General features: G+C 43.5%; 1 protein-coding gene and 1 pseudogene across 1 annotated transcript; both read left to right on the top strand.

The window, feature by feature from the left end:
• Positions 1-1355: 1355 nt before the first annotated feature.
• On the top strand, positions 1356-2749 carry LOC131345473 (putative gustatory receptor clone PTE03; annotated as a pseudogene).
• A 21602-nt stretch (positions 2750-24351) lies between these two features.
• On the top strand, positions 24352-25722 carry LOC131345399 (olfactory receptor 6N2-like). Its single transcript, XM_058378259.1, has 2 exons — positions 24352-25265; positions 25674-25722. The coding sequence occupies exons 1-2, from the start codon at positions 24352-24354 to the stop codon at positions 25720-25722; spliced, it is 963 nt and encodes a 320-aa protein (XP_058234242.1).
• The last annotated feature ends 861 nt before the right edge of the window (positions 25723-26583 follow it).

Below are 26583 nucleotides of genomic sequence, written 5' to 3'. Positions count from 1 at the left end.
AAGACCCTACAGCGGATAGTGAGGACAGCTGAGAAGATTATCGGAGTCTTTCTTGCCTCTATTACAGACATTTACTCCACACGCTGCATCCGCAAAGCTAACAGCATTGTGGATGATCCCACACACATTCTTACACACCCCTCACACACACTCTTCACCCTTCTGCCATCCAGAAAGAGGTACCGAAGCATTAGAACCCGCACAACCAGACTGTTGAATAGCTTCTTCCCTCAGGCAATCAGGTATCTCAACAGAGAACTGAACTGAGCTGGACACGGACACACACACAAAAAAAAAAAACAACTGAGAACTGTGTTCCCAATGAGAACTGACTGTGCTGGACATAGACACACTCACAACTGAGAACTGCTCTCAACAGAGAACTATAGTGTGCTGGACCCACACACAGACACACACAAAAATTTTCCTGTTTGCACACGTCACTTAACATTACACTTTACACTTTATATCGATCCTGCTTACATGTTAACTCACTGTCAACACTATTCTTTGCACAGAGTTGGTCTATATGTTGTTTGTCTGCACTGTCTTGTCTTGTCATCCTGTGCACTTCTGTTGTATGTCTAGTTTTAACTAAAGATTGCACCTTAAGTATAGTTTAACTTTATCTCTATGTTTAGCTCTATGTTTGTCTGCATTACTGTACTTTGTCTTTGTTATGTGTAGCACCTTTGGTCTAGGAGGAACGTTGTTTCACTTCACTGTGTACTGCATCGGCTATATATGGTTGAAGTGACAAGAACACTTTGACTTTTTGACTTTTGAGGAGAGCACAGGCAACCATTCTCTGCTAAACATCAAAGGATCCTCTGTGGAGATCCTTCAGAACACTTACAGAGAACCTCACCTGGTCACTCAATACCAGCTCTATCACTAAGAAAGCCTAGCAGGGTTTCTTCTTTGGTGAAGGCATTCTTTTTGGTGCCCCCTGCCCACTCTCTAAGAACTGCATATGTCCAGAATGAAGAAACAAGCACATAGAATCATCACTTTTTAAAATTGTGTCCTAAAAGAAATACACTGGTATTTAAAAAGATATTCAAGATGTGTTTACTCTGAAGCTTTTTAGGAGAAAGACATTCATGACAATTAAAAATGTGTTTTTTCTATTTTACCATTCACATTAATTATAAACCAGATTTATAGTAGGTGAATGTCTGGAAATAGGCAGAAATTTCCTTCTAGTTATGCTCAGCAAATCTCTAACGGCACTAATGAGTGTTTGGATGAGAGTATAAATATCCATGAAGTTGACTTCCTCACCACAGGGGTGGGTCTTACTCTGCTTTCTGAATGACTTCTGTAAAATCACATGGATTACTTTTCAGAAATTAATGGATTATTCTACTAATTTTACCAATACATATTTAACACTGGAGGGGCATGTGGATTTCGAGCATTACAGATATGTTTATTTTATGTTTACTCTTACTGCCTATTGTAACGTCTGGGACCCCCACCCTATGCGGGGCTCGACCCCAGACACCCGTGGTGTGTGCGCGCACGCCAGCACACGGTGTAATGAGACCCATGCGCAGGATTCAGCGAAGCACTGCTTTTATTACATTTAAGACGCGACATAGGGAAACAAATCTAACACTAGACATGGCGTGGTTAACTAAACAAAACAAACCAAACCAAACCAAAACAAAACCTAGACCTTAGCTTGGACATGGAACCTAGCAAACAAAACCCCAACAGAAACCACGGTACAGATTACAATCATGGACCAGGACACAAACACAAGGATCCCTATTTATAGGGGTAGACATTAGGGCTAATGGGATACAGGTGACACAATCAGGATAGGAACAATAGGAAGGGGCGTAACAAAAGACACACAAAGAAGCAGGCTTCCAAGGTTCACCTGCCAGCGCCCTCTCTGGGCCTGGCAGGGAACTGTCCAGCTGTTCCTGACACCCATATAATGATTATCTGCTTTAACTCTGTTATCATTTCTGTCATATTCAGAAACAAACACCTCCATGAGCCTATGTACATTTTTATTGCTGCTTTGCTTTGTAATGCTCTCTTTGGTGCATCAGCTCTTTACTCTAAACTGCTCACTGATTTACTATCTGAAAAATAAACTGTGTATTATAATGAGTGTTTGATTCAGGCATTTTGTCTGTACACATATGGTGCATCAGAGTTCACACTGTTATCAGCTATGGCCTATGACAGATATGTGTCCATCTGTAAGCCATTACAATATGCAACTCTTGTAAAAATGTCCACTGTCAGAAAACTAATATTTTTATCATGGTTTTTGCCTTCTTGTGAAATTGGTGTTGGTATTATTCTAGCATCCCAACTTCAATTGTGTAAATTTAAATTGAACAGAATATATTGTGATACATATTCAATTGTGAAATTAAGCTGTAAAGAAACATCTCTTAATAACATATATGGACTTTTTATTTTTATCATTGCTGTGTTTCCTCCAGTGATCTTTATCATTTACTCTTATTTCTCTATACTCACTGTGTGTTTAAAAAATTCTAAAGATTTTAGAAGAAAAGCCTTACAGACCTGTTTACCACATCTGCTTATTTTTGTGCTAAGTTTTGAAATTATAAATAACAGACTTGAATCAAAACAAATTCCTCAAATTATTATCATGATCCTATCAGTTGAAAATGCACTAAATCCCCCTTTGTTTAACCCTGTAATATATGGATTAAAACTACAGGAGATTAAAAATAATATTAAGAAAATATTCAAATGACAAACAAGAGCACAGATTTATTTTAAGGTCATTCCTTTCCTTTTATTTGTCTTTTAAAAAAGGAACATAATGATTGTTTACTGTATGATTGTATTGATATAACTATGATAACTTAAATGGAAGTGCTAGAATTCCATTGTGCTGTAGCGTGTATGTAGCAAATAAAGGTTTCTTCTCCTAGTGATTATAATAATCTGTATTTTTAGGGTACTCTCTGTCTGTTTAAAGAATTTAGAAGAAAAGCTTACCACATAAGCTCATATTCATAAACTATTCTCCTAATTTATGCTTTGAAATAAATAATAGACTCGAATAAACACAAATTACCTTCTTATTGTGACAAGCCTGTTGGTTATTCTTTTGATCCTTCTTAGGTTCTTCCAAGTAAGCAGTAACTAAGAGGCTTAAGTCTTCATCAGTGAATATTTGCAAACTTAAACAGAAAAGACTTCATGTTAAAACTATAATGAAATCACAATTATGCTGAGGCTCCTGTTTATAATTTATTCAAAAGCTCATGGTTACACAATTGCACTTGACAATGCAGTGTTCAGTTATAGAAAGGAGATCAAAAAGTTTTTACAATCAAAAAGTTTTACAAAACCAAAACTTTTCTTTAAAAGTTTCACTTTTTCATTAGTAACATAGATGACGTCGGAAGTGGTCACGTGACCCATACACGCAATGGTTGAGGAATACTAATGCTCTCTCTAAACCCCCTTACTCTTGCATTTTAACTAGCTTATTAATACAGATGTTTAGTATTTTCTACTTGCTATAGTGTCAGCTTAGTAGTAGTAGTAGATCAAGATGGTGCCGGTGAGGTCGGCTGCCGTCACGACTGCTCCGACCCCTTTTTCCTTGTTTTTGTTTTTTAAGTTAACCTACAGTACATTAAAACCAGCAAATTCTTCACAATGGAGTATACTCTTATTTCTATTGGTATACAATGTACTCATAATTCCAAGCTGGCTGAGTGAGATCCTGGGGGAGAACAAAGGATGTGACCCAAAGCGGCAGCCCTGGGGGAAATGAGCCAGCGTCAGGAACAGGTGGCCACTCTACAGGACGCTCTGGATGACGCAGACTGGGACATGTTTCGAGGCAGCTCTGATGACATCAATGTGTAGTGGATGATACTGGGCAAAAAACTACCATCAGACCGTTTCCCAATCAGAAGCCGTGGGTGAATAATCTGCGACGCTCTGAGATCTTGCACTGCCTAAAATGTGTGACTTGCGTCAGGTGACATGAACTGGCTGCGTCATACAGCGTTCGAAAGCAGTGAAGGAGGCGAAGCAGTGCTACGGGAGGAAACTACAGTCACAGATCCAACAGAGTGACTCTAGAAGCCTGTGGCAGGGACTAAGGACAATGACAGACTAAATATAAAGCACCAACATCCGGTATGATGAATGCAGAAGTGTCTCTGGCAGACGAACTGAACACCTTCTACACTCGCTTCGAGGCTGCAGCTAACAATGCTAATGCTAAAGCTAATGCTACAGCTAATGCTAATAGCTGCAGACAGGAAAAGAATGCCAACACCGGAAACACGTTCATCATCTCCTAGCATGACATGAGGAGAGCCTTCAGCAGAGTGAACACCAGGAAAGCAGCAGAACCAGATGGCATATCATGTGTTCTGTGTTCACAGACATATTCAACCTCTCCTTAACCCAGTCGGCAATCCCCATGTGCTTCAAAGAGTCCATCATTGTTCCTGTCCCAAAGAAACCCCATCCTGTTTCCCTCAATGACTACCGCCCTGTAGCCCTGACCTCAGTAGTGATGAAGTGATTTGATTTGGTCAGAGACTTCATCATCACTTCACTACCAGACACACTGAATCCATTACAGTTCGCCTACCACCAGAACTGCCCAACTGATGATGCCATTTCCCACCTCCTTCACACATCACTCACTCACCTGGACACTAGAAAGGGGAATTATGTTAGAATGCTGTTTGTCGACTACAGTTCAGCGTTTAACACTATAATCCCCTCCACACTCACCACCAAGCTGGAGCACCTGGGACTCAGCCCATCTCTGTGTCAGTGGATCTCCAATTTCCTAACTGGCAGACCACAGGCAGTAAGGAAGGGCAGACATGTCTCAGCCTCCCTCACCCTCAGCACTGGCACCCCCCAGGGTTGTGTTCTGAGCCCCCTGCTGTACACTTTGTACATGTATGACTGCATGGCCACTACTAACTCCACCAACATCATCAAGTTTGCTAACGACACCATTGTGGTCGAATTGATCTCCAACAACAGTGAAATAGCCTACCTGGAGGAGATTAAGACTCTGGAGAACTGGTGCCGGCAGAACAACCTCCTCCTTAACATCAGCAAGACTAAGGAGCTCATAGTGGACTTCAGCAAAAAGCACGAGAGGAACTACCAGACCCCTGTGATCAACGAGAGCCCAGTGGAGAGAGTGGACAGCTTCAGATACCTTGGTGTTCACATCACGCAGGATCTGTCATGGTCCTGTCACACTGACACTGTGGTGAAGAAGGCCCGACAGCGTCTCTTCCACCTCAGACGCTTGAGAGACTTTGAACTGCCCGCTAAGGTGCTTAGGAACTTTAACTCCTGCACCATAGAGAGCATCCTGATGGGAAACATCACAACCTGGTTCGCAAACAGCACTATGCAGGACAGACAAGCTCTTCAGAGGGTGGTGCGATCAGCTGAATGCATCATCCGTACCAAGCTCCCTGACCTGCACTCAATCTAAAACAAGCAGTCCTGGACCAAGGCCAGGAAGATCGGACTTCAGCCACCCCAACAATGGACTTTTATCTCTGTTGAGGTCAGGGAAGTGCTTCCGCTCCCTGAAGGCCAACACAGAGAGACTGAGGAGAAGCTTCTTCCCACAGGCTATACCATCTCTCAACCAGAACTCCACATAGGACTCAACTGATTGGACTTGCTATGTTTCCTTCACACATGTTGGAACACACCAAAACCAACCACACTGTACATTTGCACATTTGCACATTACAGGACTGTGGTACACAATACACAATACATAAAACATAAACATATATGTTGCACATTCCACTGGACAATTTCACTGCTTCTCATCATCTCATCACCTGATTTCACTCCATGACCACCCCGTACTGCTGCTGTCTGCACATTACACACTTTATATTGTTTTGTTATTATACAGTTGTTTACATTTTACATTTTTTTAATACATATTATATATTTCATATACATATTCTATACATATATTCTGTATACATATTATATCCTACCTTTAGGGCTAAGTAAGCTTTTTTTTACTCAGCAAGTGTATATGTGGACTTGCACTTGGGACAGATAGCATATTTGCAGAAGTTGTCTCTGTTAATATTGGTCAATTTCCTTAGTAAATGTAAAGTCTTGGGAATCATATCAGCAAAAGTGCTAAGTAAATCAGCAGAAAGAATATTTCCAATGAGCCACATAAAGTGTCTGAGGCATAGCAGCAATGCAGTGATGGCATTGTCGGATATGTTGAAGACTCTGTTTCACTGGGCTCCAGGAAAAGCCTGAACTCATTGCTGTCTTCTTATCAAATGACAAAAAGAGAAACATTATTTGTAAGCACAGAACAAACAATGATGTATAAGTAATAACACACACTAATATATATATATATATATATATATATATACACACTATATTGCATATATATATATATATATATATATATATATATATATATATATATATATATATATATACACACTATATTGCCAAAAGTATTCACTCACCCATCCAAATAATCAGAATCAGGTGTTCCAATCACTTCCATGGCCACAGGTGTATAAAATCAAGCACCTAGGCATGCAGACTGTTTTTACAAACATTTGTGAAAGAATGGGTCGCTCTCAGGAGCTCAGTGAATTCCAGCGTGGAACTGTGATAGGATGCCACCTGTGCAACAAATCCAGTCGCGAAATTTCCTCGCTCCTAAATATTCCACAGTCAACTGTCAGCTGTATTATAAGAACGTGGAAGTGTTTGGGAACGACAGCAACTCAGCCACAAAGTGGTAGGCCACGTAAACTGACGGAGCGGGGTCAGCGGATGCTGAGGCGCATAGTGCGAAGAGGTCGCCAACTTTCTGCAGAGTCAATCGCTACAGACCTCCAAACTTCATGTGGCCTTCAGATTAGCTCAAGAACAGTGCACAGAGAGCTTCATGGAATGGGTTTCCATGGCCGAGCAGCTGCATCCAAGCCATACATCACCAAGTGCAATGCAAAGCGTCGGATGCAGTGGTGTAAAGCACGCCGCCACTGGACTCTAGAGCAGTGGAGACGCGTTCTCTGGAGGGACGAATCGCGCTTCTCCATCTGGCAATCTGATGGACGAGTCTGGGTTTGGCGGTTGCCAGGAGAACGGTACTTGTCTGACTGCATTGTGCCAAGTGTAAAGTTTGGTGGAGGGGGGATTATGGTGTGGGGTTGTTTTTCAGGAGCTGGGCTTGGCCCCTTAGTTCCAGTGAAAGGAACTCTGAATGCTTCAGCATACCAAGACATTTTGGACAATTCCATGCTCCCAACTTTGTGGGAACAGTTTGGAGCTGGCCCCTTCCTCTTCCAACATGACTGTGCACCAGTGCACAAAGCAAGGTCCATAAAGACATGGATGACAGAGTCTGGTGTGGATGAACTTGACTGGCCTGCACAGAGTCCTGACCTCAACCCGATAGAACACCTTTGGGATGAATTAGAGCGGAGACTGAGAACCAGGCCTAATGGTCGTTTTTGTAAACTTTTTGTAAAGTGTCCAATCAAAATAGTTCTGCGCATTATGTCAGTGACGTAAAGCAGGTTCAACCAATGACATTACTGTGTCTTTTCACTCGTGCGAAAAAACAACTTAAATTGTCAGCATTGTTTACAGAAGTTATTCTTATGAACTGCATCTTGGTGGAAGTACGAAATACTATTTGTGATGGCGTGCAAAAGAAACCTAAGCTTTTCTATTCCTGTGGCTAAGGGTCAGCAAACAGCATGAAGCCCACTGAGTATGAATGACTTGATGAAGCAGCTGATCTCTGGTCAGAGTGCTTTGTCTCGTCAGCTTGAGGGTTTGATGCAGAAGCAAGCTGCACACACTGCTCTTCTCAAAGAGGTTATTCAGCATCTTGATGCGCTTCAGCGCAAGTTCGACGAGGAAAGACCTTAAAGAGTTAAGAGGGTGCATAACATGGGTATTGCAGTAAGTTGAGCTTATGTTAGCTGACAATACAGTAGTAAATTGTACCTCAACAAGTTCGCCGAAGTTAGCTCTTGGCTACACAACTACTTTTTGTGCCTTGCCTTGTTGTAGGTGTCCAGATTATTAATAACATTATTATATAACAGTTTGTCATGTCCGAATTATACACTGTTGTTTGAAAAGTCTTTGTTGTATGTATGCGTGTATGTATTAAAGCATTTTTAATTCAACGTTACAGGAAGCTGTAAGGTGCCTCCATAATTTGGAAAACAACCCACATAAATATGATCCACAATCTGGATAAGAATGCTGTTTTTTACATGCTATGTATGGGGTTTTACATAATCATTTTAAATGTAATTAATGACACTACTCTCTTTCCACACAGAATAAGTTCACCTCACAATCAGGCAGTGATGACGTATCTCCTGGAGTCCAGGTGTAGGGTCATTCAAACAGATGCAGAGAGAGAACTATGGCAGACTGCAATGCTGGAACTGATGTCCGATGAGGAGGATGCCATTGTTGATGGAAGACTGGTGTGGGTTGTGAGGTCTCCACCTCACAGGAACCCACAATTGTCTGAACTTTGCCAGCAGCTTCAACAAGACTGGAGGCGGATATGCACTACACTCTTACAAACCGTCAGCGTGTAAGAGCTAATGGAACCGAACCAGAAGGACATTCATTTTTGGAACTCATACATACATACTCACACATACTGGTGCATGAGTTTGTTTTAGTATTGCTTTTAATTTAATTGCACCTTTATAATTGCACATTTGTTCATTTTTTTTCATATTTTCTGTTTTTTCCTTATTCTTACTTTGCTTTTTATATTTAATAGTGTTTGGTTTAATTTTAATAAAACATTTCTGAATCAATTCTATTCTCATTTTTTAAAGGATGTGGGGGATGTATAGTACAGTGGGGGTGTGTGGATAGGATCTATCTACATACCTGCCCAATAACCAATCAGGTCACTAAGCTATGAGGGCTAAATAAAAAGTGTGACCAATCAAATAATATTAACAGGAAATATTAACAAAATCAGGGTTTTGGAAGTGTTTTTTTTTTCAACCAAACAATGTTGAGATAAAAGACCAATAGGGAACGGCAGAATTGTGCAAAATGCAAATGGATCTTGAGGTGTGATGGTCTCCTGACAAAATCTTTGAGTGGATTACTTGCCATTGCAGCAAATGGTTGTACCATGGTAGAATACCTCAGCAAGATACACCCGAATTGGTATCATTCTGGAAGTATCCTAGCTTGGTGGAATTTGATGTATACAGTCAGCGGTACTTGTAGATACTTCAGAAAATCAGTGGTGCATACAGGAGTTTCTTGGTACAGATACACCTCTTTACACCTCATGCAGTGTGGTGTGTGTACTGTGTGGATTCAGACTGTGTGTATGTGTGTATTTTGAATGTGTGTGTGTGTGTGGATTCTGAATGTGTATGTACAGTGTGTGGGGAGTGTGTGTGTGTTTATTCTGAATGTGTGTATGTGATGGGGGTGTACTGTATGTGGTATTTGTGTAGGGGGGTGTGTGTGGGGGGGTGTATACTGTGTGTGTGGATTCTGAATGCGTGTGTTAGTATCAGTGAGATGTTCTACAGAGAACCTGAAAAGTCAGTAACCATGCAGAGTTAAACTCATGTGTGTGTCACTGTATGTGTTGTTTCTTTTCTTATTTTGATGTTATTCTTCCTTCCAGGTAAAAATGGCTTTAACATTGAATAAAAGGGTAGAGATGGTGCTTCTTGATAGTTCTTCGTACCACCAAAGGGAGCCTTCACCTGAATTCTAAGACTTCCGGGTCACTTGCCGTACTTGCGGACATGCTAATCTCTACACGAAATATTGTCAGTTTATACATATTTATCATGTTTATTTTCTGGGTTTGACCCAATGCTTTGTTTTCCCTGTTTTTGTTCTTTGTCTCTAGCATTTTCAGATTTGTTAGCTTCTCTGGTTGTTTGGATTTATTGCCTGGTTTCCGGTTCTGTCTCTGGAATATTCTACCTGTGTTTGCTTCAATAAATATCTCCACAAATGGATTCTGTGGTGTGAGAGAGAGTGTAGAACAGTTCAGTCCTGGGTGTTGAGAAGCCTGATGGCTTGAAGAAAGAAACTGTTACACAGTCTGGTTGTGAGGGCCCGAATGCTCCAGTACTTCTTTCCACATGGCAGAAGGATGAAGAGTGTGTGTGAGGGGTGTGGGGGGTCATCCACAATGCTGTTAGCTTTGTGGATGCAGCGTGTGGAGTAAATGTCTGTGATAGAGGGAAGAGAGATTCCGATGATCTTTTCAGCTGTCCTCACTATCCGCTGAAGGGTCTTGCAATCCGAGACAGTGCAGTTCCCAAACCAGGCAGTGATGCAGCTGCTCAGGACGCTCTCCATGGTCCCTCTGTAGAACACAGTCAGGATGGGGGGAGGGGATGGGCTTTCCTCAGCCTCCTCAGGAAGTAGAGGTACTACTGGGCTTTCTTGGTGATGGATCTGGTGTTGAGTGACCTCTGCCAGATGAACACCAAGGAATTTGGTGCTCTTGATCCTCCACAGAGGATCCATTGATGAACAGTGGAGAATGGTCACTCTGTGCTCTCCTGAAGTCAACAACGATCTCTTTAGTCTTGTTGATGTTCAGAGACAGGATGTTGGCTCTACACCAGGCTGTTAGCCGCTGCACCGCCTCTCTGTATGCTGACTCATCATTCTTGCTGATGAGACCCACCACGGTCGTGTCATCTGAGAACTTGATGATGTGGTTGGATCTGTGCATTGCTCCCAGTCAGGAAATCCAGGATCCAATTGCAGAGAGAGGTGTTCAGGCCCAGGAGACTCAGCTTCTCAATCAGCTGCTGAGGGATGATTGTGTTGAATGCTAAACTGATATCTATGAACAGCATTCGAACGTAGGAGTCCTTACAGTCCAGGTGTGTGAGGGCCAGATGGAGGGTTGTGGTGATGGCATCATCCGTGGAGTGGATAGGATGATATGCAAACTGCAAGGGGTCCAGTGAGGGTGGTAGCTGTGTTTTGATGTGCCTCCTGACGAGCATCTCAAAGCATTTCATCATGATCATAGACTTCTTAGGCACCAGGACGATGGTTGTTGTCTTGAGGGAGGCTTACCACCCTCGCAAGTTGTTCAGGTTTGCTGACTGTGAAGTAGTTGGACGCTTTATGTCCCAGGAAGCCTTCATGTCCGTTACCTTCTGGCTCTCCCTTTCAGTTATGCTGTCATAGCTAGTCTTGCCGGAGTCCCTGCCTGCACTTTATACATAATCTACATTGTCTTTCAACATCACATGATCAGAATCATACATAATATCTTTCTCTCTCTGTCTTTCTCTGTTGAGCTATACACCCCACTCCTGAGCTCCCAGTGTTTGCCAGTTTCCAGTGTGACCACTGCCCTATCCCTGGTCGGAGTCTCATCGCTTGGTGGTGCCCACTGATGCTGTGGATGGATCTGTGTGGACCAGGAGACAGCCATGGACAGAGCCATTTGGGGACTTTCACACCATCACAGATCTGCCATTTCATCTGGCAGCTTGTGACAGCAAAGAATTAGTGTCTATAATGACCTTAGAAACTACACTGATCTAATAGTTCCTCATGGGTCATTGATTTCTGTTGTAGAAAGGACATTAATCATCTACACTTACGTTATTTACTGTTTGGTGTCATCCAAATGAGGATGGGTTCCCTTCTGAGCCTGGTTCCTCTCAAGGTTTCTTTCTCATATCATCCCAGGGAGTTTTTCCTTGCCACTGTCACCACAGGGTTGCTCATTACAGATAAAATAGGGATAAAATAGTTTAATAATTAAATTTAATAATTTAAGAAATTAATTCTTATTTCTAGTTATTTAGTTATTTTTTATTTTTTATTTTAATTTTTCCCCTCCCCTTTCTCTGTTTCTCTTCTTTTGTAAAGCTGCTTTGAGACAATGTTCATTATAAAAGGCACTATACAAAACAAATTGAATTGAATTGAATTGGGCTCATCTCTGAAGGGGCTGAGTCTGCCTACAGAAGGGACAATGACCATTTGGTGATTTGGTGCAGTCAGAACAACCAAGAGCTCAATGCTGCAATGGTGATACACTTTGTAAAGAACACAGCCAAACCTTTATAATACTTAAAACTCTGACTCCCTAGTTGATAATGTGGATTCTTCCACTTCCTGGGAACCATCACCACCCAGGACCTCAAATAGGTGCTGAACATCAAATGTGCACCAGCTGTTGTACTCCCTGAGGCAGCTAAAGAAGTTCAGCCCACCATAGACATTAATGTTGCACTTCTATACCTTCGTTATCAAGTCCATACTCACCTCCATCACTATGTGATACGTTGCTGCCACTGCCAAGGACAAAAGTAGACTGCAAAGTGTCATCTCCTTTGCTGCCATCTCTTTAGGACCTGTATACTTCCAGGTTCCTGAAGTAGTGAAGACATCTCTCACCCTGGACTCAATCTTTTCAAGGCACCTCCTTTTGTGAGAGGCAGCGATCCATCAAAATTAAAACCTCACCCAACAAAACAATTTTTTTTCATACACAAGTGGCCTTATAAACAATATCCAGGACCCACCATGGTCTTTTATCTCCCACCTTGAACATTAGCGAATAACCCCATTGTGTGGCTGAGATGCAGAACGATGTGGTGGTGAGAAAGTTGCTGTCCTTCCAGCAACAAGGTGCTTTGTCTTACCAAAACTGATGTGAGGAAAACTTAATGCAGGCTGCTGGATTGGACAACATTCCTAGCAGAGTCCTTAAGCAAAGTGCAGACCAGCTAGTGGATCTTCACTGACATTAACATTTCCTTAAGCAACACCATCGTTCCAACATGCGTCAAGACCAGTACCATCATCCTCATGCCAAAGAAGTCTACAATGTCATGTCTCAGAAACTATCATTCCTTTGCCCTAACACCTATCACCATGAAGCTATCAATACCCTGTTGCCAACCTCACTAGACCCCATGCAGTGTCACCCTAATCATTGCCACCACCATGCACCTGACCATAACACACCTGGACAAAAGAGGACACATATGTACAAATGCTCTTCATAGAATTCAGCTCAGCATTCAACACAATCATCCCTTAGGACCTGGTTGAGGTAGCTGGGCCTGCTGAGCCTGCTGGGCCTGAACACCTCTCTCTGCAACTGGATCCTGGACTTCCTGACTGGGAGACCTCAGTTTGGATTAGGAACAGCATGTCTAACACCACCACATATTGGGGCCATTAAGGGCTGTGTGCTCAGTCCACTGCTGTTAATTCTGCTGACTCACAACTTTGTAGCAATGGAGCTTGAAGTTGTGACTGAAGAAGAAGGGAGACAGGGAACAGTGGGTCAAGTCCTTGGAGGTGAACAGATCCACTTCTGCACAGCCAAAAATCTGCCAGATGCAGATCACCTGTGGATACCCGGGCCTCAGCACCTGCCTCGACAGAAAGTCTGCATCCAGATTTTTGTGCTCTGGCATGAATGCAGACCGCCCTCATGATTGATATAAGAAACTACTGTAGTGCTGTCTGTGTGCACCAACACATGGTAGCCCCTGAGGTGTAGGAGAAAGTGTTTCAATGCTAGAAACATGGCCCTCATGTCCAGGCAATTTATGTACCATGAGCGATGAGGGCCCTCCCAGAGATCCAGGATGGGGCAGCCTTTCCAAGACCACTCCACAGCCCAAAAGTGAGGTATCCGTCAAAATTTTCTTGCAATGATAACGCGCCCTTAGTGTGGGACCCAAGGTCAAAAACTGGGATCTTTTCCACATAAGAAGGGTACAAAGCCCACAGCACATAACCCTTATGCCTGCAGGGATGAAAGCCTACACCCCTAATCCAAAGTGGAATGGCCTTATGTCAAGCAAACCCAAAGGGATAACATTGGCTGCTGCTGCCATGAGGCCAAGCACTCTCTGCACCTTGGCAACAGAGAGGTTTTGGTCTAGCCAAATACTGTAGCTTTCACTGCTGACAGTATGGAAGTCACCCGAGCAGGAGACAGACATGTCTGGATTGTGGTGGGATCCCAAACTACCCCCAAGAAGGTGGTTCTCTGAGAATGAGAAACTACACTCTTCTTTGGGTTCAATTTGTGGCCTAGAGACTTCATATGGGCAAGCACAGCATCTTGTTGACTGGTTGCCATGGCCTAAAACTGGGCCAGGATGAACTAATCATCCAGGTAATTCAGTAGATGGATGTGCTGTGTCTCCAGGGCAGCATCATTGCACTTTGTAAATGTGCATGGTGACAAGGTTAGTCCAAAAGGAAGAACCCAATACTGGTATGCTTCGCCCCCAAAGGCAAACCTGAGGAATGTCCTGTGCAGAATACCTACATGAAAATAGGTATCTTTGAGGTCTATCATCACAAACCAATCCTTAGACCTGATTTGCAGCATGATAAGTTTAAGTGTGAATTGGACACAGCTCACCATCTTTCTTGGGAATGACAAAATACCAGCTGTAAAAGCTTGAGTCTCAATCTGGTAGGGAAACATGTTCTATGGCCCCTTTCCTCAGAAGTGAGAGAAGTTCCTTTTGGAGGAACATGGTTTGGTGTTTGCCAACAAAAGTTGTCAACACTCCCTAAAATGGAAGAGAACGTGTGGCAAACTGAATCCTGTACCCTTTTTTTTATGGTATCTAGGACCCACTGAAAGACACCTGGCAGAAGTTTTGATGCTGCCAGGTTGTCTGAAAGAGGTGTCAACCTCGTGCTGAACTCCCCAGTGCCCTGAAACAGTGAGCTGGAAGGTGCAGGCCTGGGGGATATATTCATGCAGGAAAAGGGAGCAAGGGTGGACCCTACTCACCCCCAAGATGCCAGAGGTGGTGGGGCAGGAGGTAGGAGAAACCACCCTAGGGAGGATGCTCCAAGGAACCCTAGCCCTCGGGTGTCCTCGGGATTCCTTCTTGGCCCTCCTGGCAGAGATGACCTGCTGACCTCCATCAACACCTCCCTCTGCAATTGGATCCTAGATTTCCTGACTGGGAGACCTCAGTCAGTCCGGATCGGGAACAGCATCTCCAGCACCACCACACTGAACACTGGAGCTCCTCAGGGCCGTGTGCTCAGTCCACTGCTGTTGACTCTGCTGACTCACGACTGTGCAGCAATGCACAGTTCCAACCACATCATCAAGTTCACCGATGACATGACCGTGGTGGGTCTCATCAGCAAGAACGATGAGTCAGCATATAGAGAGGAGGCGCAACAACTAGCAGTCTGGTGTAAAGCTAATAACCTGTCTCTGAACGTCGATAAGACTAAAGAGATGGTTGTTGACTTCAGGAGAACCAAGAGTGACCATTCTCCACTGAACATTGATGGGTCCATCGTGGAGATTGTCAAGAGCACCAAATTCCTTGGTGTTCACCTTGCGGAGGACTTCACCTGGTCACTCAACACCAGCTCCATCACCAGAGAGGCCCAGCAGCATCTCTACTTCCTGCGAAGGCTGAGGAAGGCTCATCTTCCACCTCCCATCCTGACCACCTTCTACAGAGGGACCATGGAGAGCATCCTGAGCAGCTGCATCACTGCCTGGTTTGGGAATTGCACCATCTCGGATCACAAGACCCTTCAGCATATAGTGAGGACAGCTGAGAAGATCAACAGCGTCTCTCTTCCCTCTATCACGGACATTTACTCCACACGCTGCATCCACAAAGCTAACAGCATTGTGGATGATCCCACACACCCCTCACACACACTCTTACACACCCCACACACCCCTCACACACACTCTTACACACCCCTCACACACATTCTTCACCCTTCTACCATCCGGAAAGAGGTTCCGAAGCATTCAGACCCGCACAACCAGACTGTTAAACAGTTTCTTCCTTCAGGCAATCAGGTATCTCAACAGAGAACTGAGCTGAACCGATCACACACTCACACACACACACACACATACATCCAAGATCTGATCTCAACAGGAGAACTGAATTGTGCTGGACACATACTCACACACACATACATAACACACATGTACAAAAGCTGAGAACTGTGTTCCAAGAAGAACTGAACTGTCATGGACACAGACACATACACACACAAACACTAAATTGTCCTGTTTGCACGCACATGTCACTTTACATTTTACTTTACATTTTTTTTTATATTAATCCTGTTTACATGTGTCACTTTAATATTTACATTCACTGTATACACTGTTCTTTGCACAAAATGTCAATTTCTTATTTGCACTCACTGTATACACTGCTATCTGCACAAAAGTCGGTCTATATGTTGTTTGTCTGCACTGTCTTGTCTTGTCTTCCTGTGCACTTCTGTTATATGTCTAGTTTATTTAATGCACCTTAAGTATAGTTTAGTTTTTTATTGCACTTTAAGTATAGTTTAGTCTTTATCTCTATGTTTAGCTCTATGTTTGTCTGTGTCACTATACTCTGTCTTTGTATGTGTAGCACCTCTGGTCTAGAAGGAACATTGTTTCACTTCACTGTGTACTGCATCAGTTTTATATGGTTGAAGTGACAATAAAGCTTCTTTGACTTTTGACTTTTTGACTTTGACATAAGGTCCGGTCTTGCCTGATGGGCCTGGGCCTGAGAACGCTGCCCGGCCTTCCTAGACTTTAATGGGGGGGCATGGGCTGCCACACTAGCCCTTCTGTCTGCACTGAGCAAGCTAGGGGGCGGCAGGTGAGGCTGGAAAATGGACCAGGCAGTTTACTGCGGTGAGGGATAAATTCCCTGCCAAACAGGCCCTGAGGCAAACTTGGGGTGTTTTGGAGAAATGACTTATCTCAGTCCTTAATCCTTGTTATGTTAAGCCACAGGTGCTTCTCAGTGGCAGCTAACGCAGCCATAGAATGGCCTATGATGCAGACCATCTGCTTCGTGGCACGGAGCATGAGATCTGTGACTTGACTTAGCTCAGAGACTGTCTCAGGGTTAAATCCCTCACCTCCCTTTCAGCAGTTTGGCCTGGTAGGCCTACAAGGCCACCATGGTGTGCAGGGACACACCAGCTTGGCCTGCTGCTGTGTAGGCCTTCCCCACAAGGGCTGAATTAGAGGCGGCAGGGGAAAAAAGGTGTGCTGAATAAGGATTCCTCCAGGACCTCGATATCTCAGCATGGAGGTCAGGGTAAAATGGCAGCTGTCTGCAGGGCACACGCCCGTAATCAGGAAGTGGTCATTAAGTTTAGAGCAAACTGTACTAACTTCCTCTTCAAGCCAGTTTAAATTTAATTTAGCGACAGCTCACATTAAAACATCAAGGAGCTCCTCGAACACCACTGACTTTGGTGGCAGATCAAGAAAGGAATGCCCTCAGAGCCTGACACAGACAACTAAATATCCTTTTCTGGTTTGAGAGAAGTTGCAGCACGAGCTCCCGAAACCAAAGCTGGGATATTGGATAAGATTCAGTCACAACTTCCTCAATGAAGCGTTCCCATAGCATCTGTCCTGACACAGCATTAAGTCCCTTTAAAAGTGAACATTAATACTGGTTCAATAGGTCACAGACTTAGGATACCAGCCTAAAACCGAGTTCCCTTTCGAGGGAAGGAGACGCTGCGTCATGACTGACACTATGGGAACACTTTGTCGAGGAAGTGTGTCTGAATCTCCTTGTGCACACAGCCAATTTATTAGTTCATATAGGACACGTGACGGAGGAATGCACACCAGCATGTCCATATAAGGGCATCTACATCACATCCATTCAGCTTTTTTTGTTTTCAGGAAGCACTTCACTGTATGTGTGTCGATTACCCATGTCATCCATGTCCACGTTTTATTACGGAGGATGACACACGCTCTTTGCGTGGTTTCTGTGGATGAGGAGCATGCCTGGTCAGCTCTCAGGTGATCTGGCTGCGTGCATTGTGGGAGAATCCCTCCTCACAAACTCCGATCCTGTTTGGCTTTGTTTATTGACCATGCTTCTGTGCTTCGCAGATGGAATTAGCAGAAGCTGAACAAGAGACATGTCTTTCCCTTTCTCTTGTCCGCTCTCCTGGCTCTGATGTACGCATTTCAGCTCCAGTAGCTCATGTTGCGATTTCTCCCGACCCGGAAGTGGATATGTCTTTTTCCACGTCGGGCTCTGAGGATCTCAATGTGGACAATGAAGGGAATTCCTCCGTTGATTTGCTACCACAATCAGTGGCATCCGAGGAGCTCCTCAGTGTAAAAATGTGTGCTGTGGGTAAGTTAAATTTAAATTTAAAAATAAACCCATATTCGGTGCACCTTTTTTTCCTCTCCTCTAATTATTCAGCGATTATGGGGCTGGATGAACAAAGTGGATGAGATGCTTAAGAGATATCTCTCCACTACATTGCTGGCATGGAGGAGGCTGGCGCTCCCTTCTAAAATGTGTAGAGCCACTTCAGCTCTTGGGGGGGAAGGCCCACACAGCAGCTGTCCAAGCTGGTGCATCCCTTCACACCACGGCAGTTTTTGCAGGCCTACCAGGCAGACCTGCTGAGGAAGCCTAACTGCGGCGAGGGCCCTGATACCCTGATGCATTCTCTGAGCTGCGTCAAACCACAGGTCTTGCGCTCCGTGCCACAAAGCACACGGCTCGCACCATAGAAATTCAATGGCTGCACTAGTTGCCACAGAGAGGCACCTGTTGCTTAATCTTACAGGGATCAAAGACACGCTGCAGCAAAAAGCCTGTGCTTGGGCTCAGGCTCATCAGGGGAGACCTGGCCTGATATCTGTCATCTCGGCCAGGCAGGCCATGAAGGAATCCTGACGCCCAAGGGCTAGGGTACCTGGGAGCATCCACCTTAGTGAGGCTTTCCCTACCATTTACCCTGCTGCCTTTGGCGTTTCGGGGGTTGGTAGGGCTCCTGTTTTCCCCTCATAAATCTATTCCCCCCGGTTTGTGCCTGCCAGTTCACTGCTTCAGGATGGGGGGGGGGCAGAAGGTTGACACCTCTTTCAGATAGCCTGGCAGTGTGGAAACTTCTGTCAGGTGTCTCTCAGTAAGTCCTAGATACCGTAGGGTAAGGGTACAGGATCCAGTTCGCCACCTGTCCTCTTCCATTTCAGGCAGTGTTGCCCACAATTGTTGGCACACATCAAACTATGTTCCTCCAAGAGGAACTTCTCTCTCTTCTGAGAAAAGGGGCCATAAAACATTCCCCTTCCAGATTGAAACTCGGGCTTTTACAGAAGTCCTAAGAGAGACAGGGGGCTGCATCTAATTTTGGTCCTGCGAGCTCTGAATTCTGCCCTAAGCCACTGCATCTCCAGGGCATCCGTGTACTGAATTTCCTGTACAACTGGCTCATCCTGGCCCAGTCATAGGCCATGGCAGCCAGTCATCACGATCCTGTGCTTGCCTATATGAGACTCTAGGCATCAGGTTGAACCCAGAGAAGTATGTGCTATCTCCTTCTCAGAGAACCACCTTCTTGGGGGTAATTTTGGATTCCACTGCAGTGCAGGCATGTCTATCTCCTGCTTGGGTGGCTTCCATACTGTTAGCAGTAAATGCTGTTCGGCTAAACCAAAGCCTCTCTGTTGCCAAGGCACAGAGAGTACCCGGCCTCATGGTGGCAGCAGATAACGTTATCCTTTTGGGTCTGATTCACAAGAGGCCATTCAGAGCTCTGCTCCAAAAAGTTCTAGCCAGAGTGCGCCACGATGGGGTCCACCTTCTTCTAGTGACTCCCTGCTGGCCTACTCAAGTTTGTTTCGTGGACCTTGTCTCCATCCTAGACAGTGGTCCTTGTGAGATTCCCAACAGGAAAGATATCTCTCAGGCGTGAGGGACGATTCTCCACCCCCACCTGGAGATGTGGAAGCTCTGGGTCTGGCCCCTGAGGGGGACCAGTTCCTAGAGGCAGGCTCTGCTGAATGCTAGGGCTCCCTCCACTAGCAAGCTGTTTGCTCTAAAGTAGAGGCTTCTTAGTCTCTTGTGCACTCAGCACAAGCAGGACCCAGTGCACTGCCTGATTGGTTCAGTGCTGGGATTCCTATAGTCTCAGCTTTCTCGGGGCCTGTCCCCCTCTACTTTAAAGGTGTACATGGCCACCATTGCTTCGAACCATGCTCTTGTCCTCTGCACGGTGACAGGTGGCTAAGGCCTTCCTGCAGACCGCGTTTTGTGCCGACAGGAATGCAGCTTTGCGCGGTAAGAGTCGCGGTGGCAATGTGTGTTTTTACATCAACACAGAATGGTGCAAGGACTCTGTGCTTGTGTCTAATTACAGTTTATCGCTAGTAGAGTTTGTGACTGTTAGATGCAGGCCATTTTATTTACCATGTGAATTCACTACAGCTTTCATTGTCAGAGTGTACATTCCCCCTAGTGCTAGTGCTAAGAAGGCTCTTTGTGAGCTCTACAAAGCTATTAGCAAGCTGCAGAATGCTCACCCCGACTGACTGTTTATTATCGCTGGAGATTTCAATCATGTAAATCTCAAAACAGTGCTCCCAAATTTCCATCAGCATGTGGACTTTGCGACAAGAGGGGCAAACATGCTGGATCTTCTTTACACAAACATTCCTGGCACATATCGTATGGAGCCCCGCCTTGGAGGACTACATGGCATCAGTGACCGGCTACATCATCAAGTGCATCATGCATCGATGACGTGACTGTCTCCAAGACCATCACCACACACTCCAACCAGAACCCGTGGATGAATGCAAAAGTGTGTGCTCTCCTGAATTTAAGAGACTCCGCCTTCAGAGCAGGGGTCAAGGTGGCTTTAAAAACAGCAAGGGCCAAACTGTCCCAAGCCATCAGAGCTTGTGGTAGTGAGGGCAATAACTGTGTCTTGATGTGCCTCATGATAAGCCTATTGAAGCATTTCATCACGATTGGTGCAAGGGCGATGGGACAATAATCATTGAGGCAGGAGACTTCTTAGGCACAGGGACAATGGTCATAGTCTTGAGGCACGTTGGGACAATGGAGCTGCTCAGGGAGATGTTGAAGATGTCAGTGAAGACATCCGTAAGCTGCTCTGCACATTCCCCTAGCACTCTGCCAGGAATGTTGTGGAAAGACAGAGCACCTGGTTGTTAGGAGGAGGGATGGTCTTCCTCGCTGTTACATTGTTCAGAGGCGAAGCACGTCCAGAGAATCCATGGCCACTTTCAGGACAGTGGTGACTCCCGGCACATGTGGCAGAGCGTTCAGGTGATAATGAACTACAGGACAACATCACCTGCCTGTGACAGTGACGCCTCCCTCCCAGACACGCTGAATGACTTATACGCTCGGTTCGAGGCACAGAACAATGTAACAGCGAGGAAGACCATCCCTTCTCCTAACAACCAGGTGTTCTGTCTTTCCACAGCTGACGTGAAGAGAACTCTATGCAGAGTTAACCCACGGAAGTCTGCTGGACCAGGCAACATTCTGTATATAACAAACATAAAGTGTTTGTATGTTTGTATGTGTTTGTATGTCCGTATGTTACAAACAAAGGTGAGAGTCATCAGACCAACCAGGAGGTAGTACAGAAGGAGGTATGTGTGTGGTCAGAGGGGGCCCAGTCTGCCCTACAAGACTGCTTTGACACTACATATGGGACATCTTCAAAGAAGCAGCAACTTACAATAACAACACTGTCACACACAGAAAAACCATCAGTATTTGAGCTGGGTAGGACAGGAGAAGCGTTCAAACTTCTGAGGGCACGGGATGCAGCCTTTAGAGCTGGTGACACTACAGGCCCAGCAACTGCAAGAGCCAACTTGGGAATCAAGGAAGCGAAACAACGATACAGCAATAAAATATCCGAACATTTCAGCAGCTCCAGAGACACACAGAGTCTCTGGCGAGTTTGCATACAGAACCAACAGGTCCACTGAAGATGCCATCTCAGTCGCCCACCATCCAGCCCTTACACACCTGGACTCCAAAGACTCGTATGTGCGTATGCTATTCCTGGACTTTAGCTCAGCTTTTAACACAATTATCCCCCAGCAGCTCATAAACAAACTAAGACACCTGGGAATCAACTCCCCTCTCTGTAACTGGGTTCTGGACTTCCTGTCAGAGAGACCACAGAATGTACGAGTCAGCAGAAAAACATCTAAGACCATCACACTGAGCACAGGGTTGCCACAAGGATGTGTGCTCAGCCCACTGCTCTTCACCCTGTTGACCCATGATTGTGTACCCAGCTACAATACCAACCACATCATAATGTTTGCAGATGACATAACTGTAGTGGGCCTCATCACCAACAACAATGAGGACAACTACAGGAGCGAGGTGAGCCATCTGGTCCAGTGGTGGACCGACAACAATCTTTTCCTCAACGTGGGGAAGACCAAAGAAATTGTCATTGACTTCAGGAAAGAACCACCACAGCACCACCCACTAACAATCAACGGTGCTGCAGTGGAGCGGGTGAACAGCACCAGGTTCCTAGGGGTGCATATCTCTGAGGACCTCTCCTGGACGATGAACACCACATCACTGGCCAAGAAAGCTCAGTCATGCCTTTACTTTCTTCGAGTCCAGCCTCCTATCATGTGCTCCTTCTACTGGGGCACCATTGAGAGCATTCTCACCAGATGCATCACTGTGTGGTATGGAGGATGCACTGCCTCCTGTCAAAAGACTGCAACGCATAGTGAAAGCAGCCAGCAAGATCATCTGTGTCTCTCTGCCCTCCCTTGTGGAAATCTTCCATACCCGCCTCACTAGAAGAGCCATCAGCATTGCAGCAGATGGTTCACACCCATCAAACCTCTACTTCAGCCTCCTGCCTTCAAGGACAAGGTACCGGGGCCTCCAGGCTCGCTCCACAAGACTTTCAAACAGTTTCATCCATCAGGCTGTCAGGATGCTGAACTCTGTCCATCATGTCCCTCCTCCCACACCTACTCCTGGACTCTGAAACTACAGCTCACCCACACTTTATTGCACATTAGACACTTTATACTGTCAATAAAAATTCTATACACACTGAACTGTTTACACTTGTAACACTTGTTATAACACTTGTTCAAACATTACGTTTCAGCATACATGCACAAACTATTTCAGTCCGACACCGTTTTGCACTTTACACCTTACAATCTTATTGCACTAATTATACTGCAGCTATTGTACATGCTGTTTTGCATCTAACTTTTTGAATGTTTACATTTATCTTCATGTTTATGTTCATGTTTACATCTGTCTTCAGCTTATTTGCACCTTAGAATATATTTGTATATTTAAATAGAATTCACTGTTTACACTTACTCAGATATATATCCATTCAGATGTTCAACTTATTTTTCAGTGGTTTATTTATATCTATTTATTATAAGTATACTGCTGGTACCATCACAAAATCAGTTCTTTGTTGCACTGACTGAAATTAAAATGTTAATACTGATGAGAGAAGAGAAACAGTATTTTGATTCCTCTATATGTCTGCACATATGGTGGTATTGACAATAAAGAACCTTGAGCCTTGAACATATGTTATTAGTTACCTGTTTTTTGTACATCATTTCATTTCATTTTTTATTTTCATTTCATTGCACATGTTTGGCGCTAAGTGTACTGTTTTTGCACTGTCTTGTCTTTGCTCTGTTTGCACCTAGTTGCATACTTTGCACTTTATGTGGCCAGGACAAGCTTCTGTCCTAGCTCTGTGTTGTTGTTGTTTTGTGTCTAAACTATATGTTGTATGTTTATGTAGCACCAGGTCCTGTAGAAACATTGTTTCATTTCACTATGTACTGCGTCAGCTATATGTGGTTGAAATGACAATAAAACTTCTTGAATCTTTGAATCTTGATCTTGAATTACTATACATTGATGGTACATACATATAGAGATAATTTTTACTATTTATATTTCCTACTACACCTGTACATAACACATCCATTCTTCTGTATATATCATCCCCATAGCTGTATATCTTTATTGGAATTTATTGTAAATATGCACTTCTGGTTGGATGCTAACTGCATTTCATTGGCTCTGTACATGTATTCTGCACAATGACAATAAAGTTGAATCTAATCTAATCTAAAATTAAAATTTTCCTAGAAGACATACCCAGGTGTTTAAAAACATATTCAAGATGTGTTTACTCTGAAGCTTTTTAGGAGAAAGATATTAATGACAATTAAAAATGCGTTTTTTCTATTTTACAATTGACAGTAATTACAAACCAGATTTATGATAGGTGAAGGTCTGGAAATAGGCAGAAATTTTCTTCTAGTTACACACAGCAAATCTCTAATGACTCTAATGATTGTCTGGATGAGAGTACAAATATCCATGAAGTTGACTTCCTCACCACAGGGGTGGGTTATCTTTACTCTGCTCTCTGAATGACTTCTGTAAAATCAAATGGATTACTTTTCAGAAATTAATGGATTATTCTACCAATTTTACCAATACATATTTAACACTGGAAGGGCATGTGGATTTAGAGCATTACAGATATGTTTATTTTATGTTTACTCTTATTGCCTATATAATGATTATCTGCTTTAACTCTGTTATCATTTCTGTCATATTCAGAAACAAACACCTCCATGAGCCTATGTACATTTTTATTGCTGCTTTGCTTTGTAATGCTCTCTTTGGTGCGACGGCTCTTTATCCTAAACTGCTCATTGATTTACTATCTGAAAAACAAACTGTGTATTATAAAGATTGTTTGCTTCAGGCATTTTGTCTGTACACATATGGTGCATCAGAGTTCACACTGTTATCAGCTATGGCCTATGACAGATATGTGTCCATCTGTAAGCCATTACAATATGCAACTCTTGTGAAAATGTCCACTGTCAGAAAACTAATATTTTTATCATGGTTTTTTCCTTCTTGTGAACTTGGTGTTGGTATTATTCTAGCATCCCAACTTCAACTGTGTAAATTTAAATTGAACAGAATATACTGTGATAATTATTCAGTTGTGAAATTAAGCTGTAAAGAAACATCTCTTAATAACATATATGGACTTTTTATTTTTATCATTGCTGTGTTTCCTCCAGTGATCTTTATCATTTATTCGTATGTCTGTATACTCACTGTGTGCTTAAAAAATTCTAAAGATTTTAGAAGAAAAGCATTACGGACCTGTTTACCACATCTGCTCATTTTCATCAATTTTTCTGTCAACATGTGTTTTGAAATTATAAATAACAGACTTGAATCAAAACAAATTCCTCACATTATTACCATGATCCTGTCAGTTGAATATGTACTCATTCCCCCTTTGTTTAACCCTATAATATATGGATTAAAACTACAGGAGATTAATAATAATATTAAGAACATATTCAAATGACAAACAAGAGCACAGATTTATTTTTAAGTCATTCCGTTCCTTTTATTTGACATATAAAAAAGAAACATAATGATTGTTAACTGTATGTGATTGTATTAGTCTGATATAAATATGATAAACAACTTAAATGGAAGCACTAGAATTTCACTGTGCTGAAGAGTGTATGTGACAAATAAAGGTTTCTTTTCCTAGTGATTATCATTATCTGTATTTTTAAAGGTACTCTCTGTCTGTTTAAAGAATTTAGAAGAAAAGCTCTTCATATCTGTTTAACACATAAGCTCATATTCATAAACTACTCCCCTAATTCATGCTTGAAATAAATAATAGACTAGAATAAATACAAATTCCCTGCTTGTTGTTATAAGCCTGACAGTTATTCCTTTGATTCTTCATAGGTTGTTCCAAGGAAAGATTATTTACAATCAAACAGTTTTACAGAAGTAAAGCTTTGTACAATGTCTGTTTTTTCTTTGAAATTGTTTTACAAGGTGTAAAGGAAAAACATAGTGTTGAGGCAGTCAGCCATAATCTGACATCTGACATGGCTGTGGTTACAAAACACAACTGTAGAATTCTCCTCAAGGATTTTCATTTAGAGAGGTCACTGGAGACCTTTTGTATGAAGGGGTTTCATCCTGCTCGTGAATGCCATCTCCAAGTACTTGTGTTTGTAACACATATAAGAGTGTGGTAATACACTTGGAATAGATCAGGTGAAAAGCATAGTCATAGGCCCCTCGTGTAGCAAATATTTCTCAAATTCTACAACTGGAGTTGTACCTATAACCATCATGCAGTTGTCCTGACCAACCAGCACTCGGACTCAAAAGCAGACACCAGTGGACGTAGGTATCTGGATCCTCTGAGGGCTAGAAAACCAATAATATAATATTAGACTACAAACACAACATCTTCTTCTTCTTTGGGCTTTTCCCTTCAGGGGTTGCCACAGTGAATCATCTCTCTCCACCTATCCCTATCTTCTGCATCCTCAACACTCGCACCCACTAGCTTCATATCCTCATTTATTACATCCATATTCCTCCTCTTTGGCCTTCCTCTTTTCCTCCTGCCTGGCAGCTCCATGTCCAACACTCTCCTACCAATATACTCACTCTCCCTCCTCTGGACATGTCCAAACCATCTTAATCTGGCCTCCTTACTTTGTCCCCCAAACGTCCAACATGAGCTCTCCCTCTGATGTACTCGTTCCTAATCCTGTCCAACCGTGTCACTCCGAAAGAGAACCTCAACATCTTCAGCTCTGATACCTGCAGCTCTGTCTCTTCCTCAGTGACACTGCCT

This window comes from Hemibagrus wyckioides, linkage group LG24 (genome assembly GCF_019097595.1).
Source record: "Hemibagrus wyckioides isolate EC202008001 linkage group LG24, SWU_Hwy_1.0, whole genome shotgun sequence".
In the NCBI taxonomy this organism is placed as follows: domain Eukaryota; kingdom Metazoa; phylum Chordata; class Actinopteri; order Siluriformes; family Bagridae; genus Hemibagrus; species Hemibagrus wyckioides.
This window is presented reverse-complemented; position numbering and strand designations above follow the sequence as displayed.

What these genes read in the sequence shown, in the direction of transcription:
- LOC131345399 (XM_058378259.1), top strand. Translation starts at nt 24,352, where the DNA reads ATGGATTATTCTACCAATTTTACCAATACATATTTAACACTGGAAGGG. An exon ending in AATAATAATATTAAGAACAT is followed by an intron (nt 25,266 to 25,673) that starts ATTCAAATGACA and finishes GATTCTTCATAG; the next exon opens with GTTGTTCCAAGGAAAGATTA.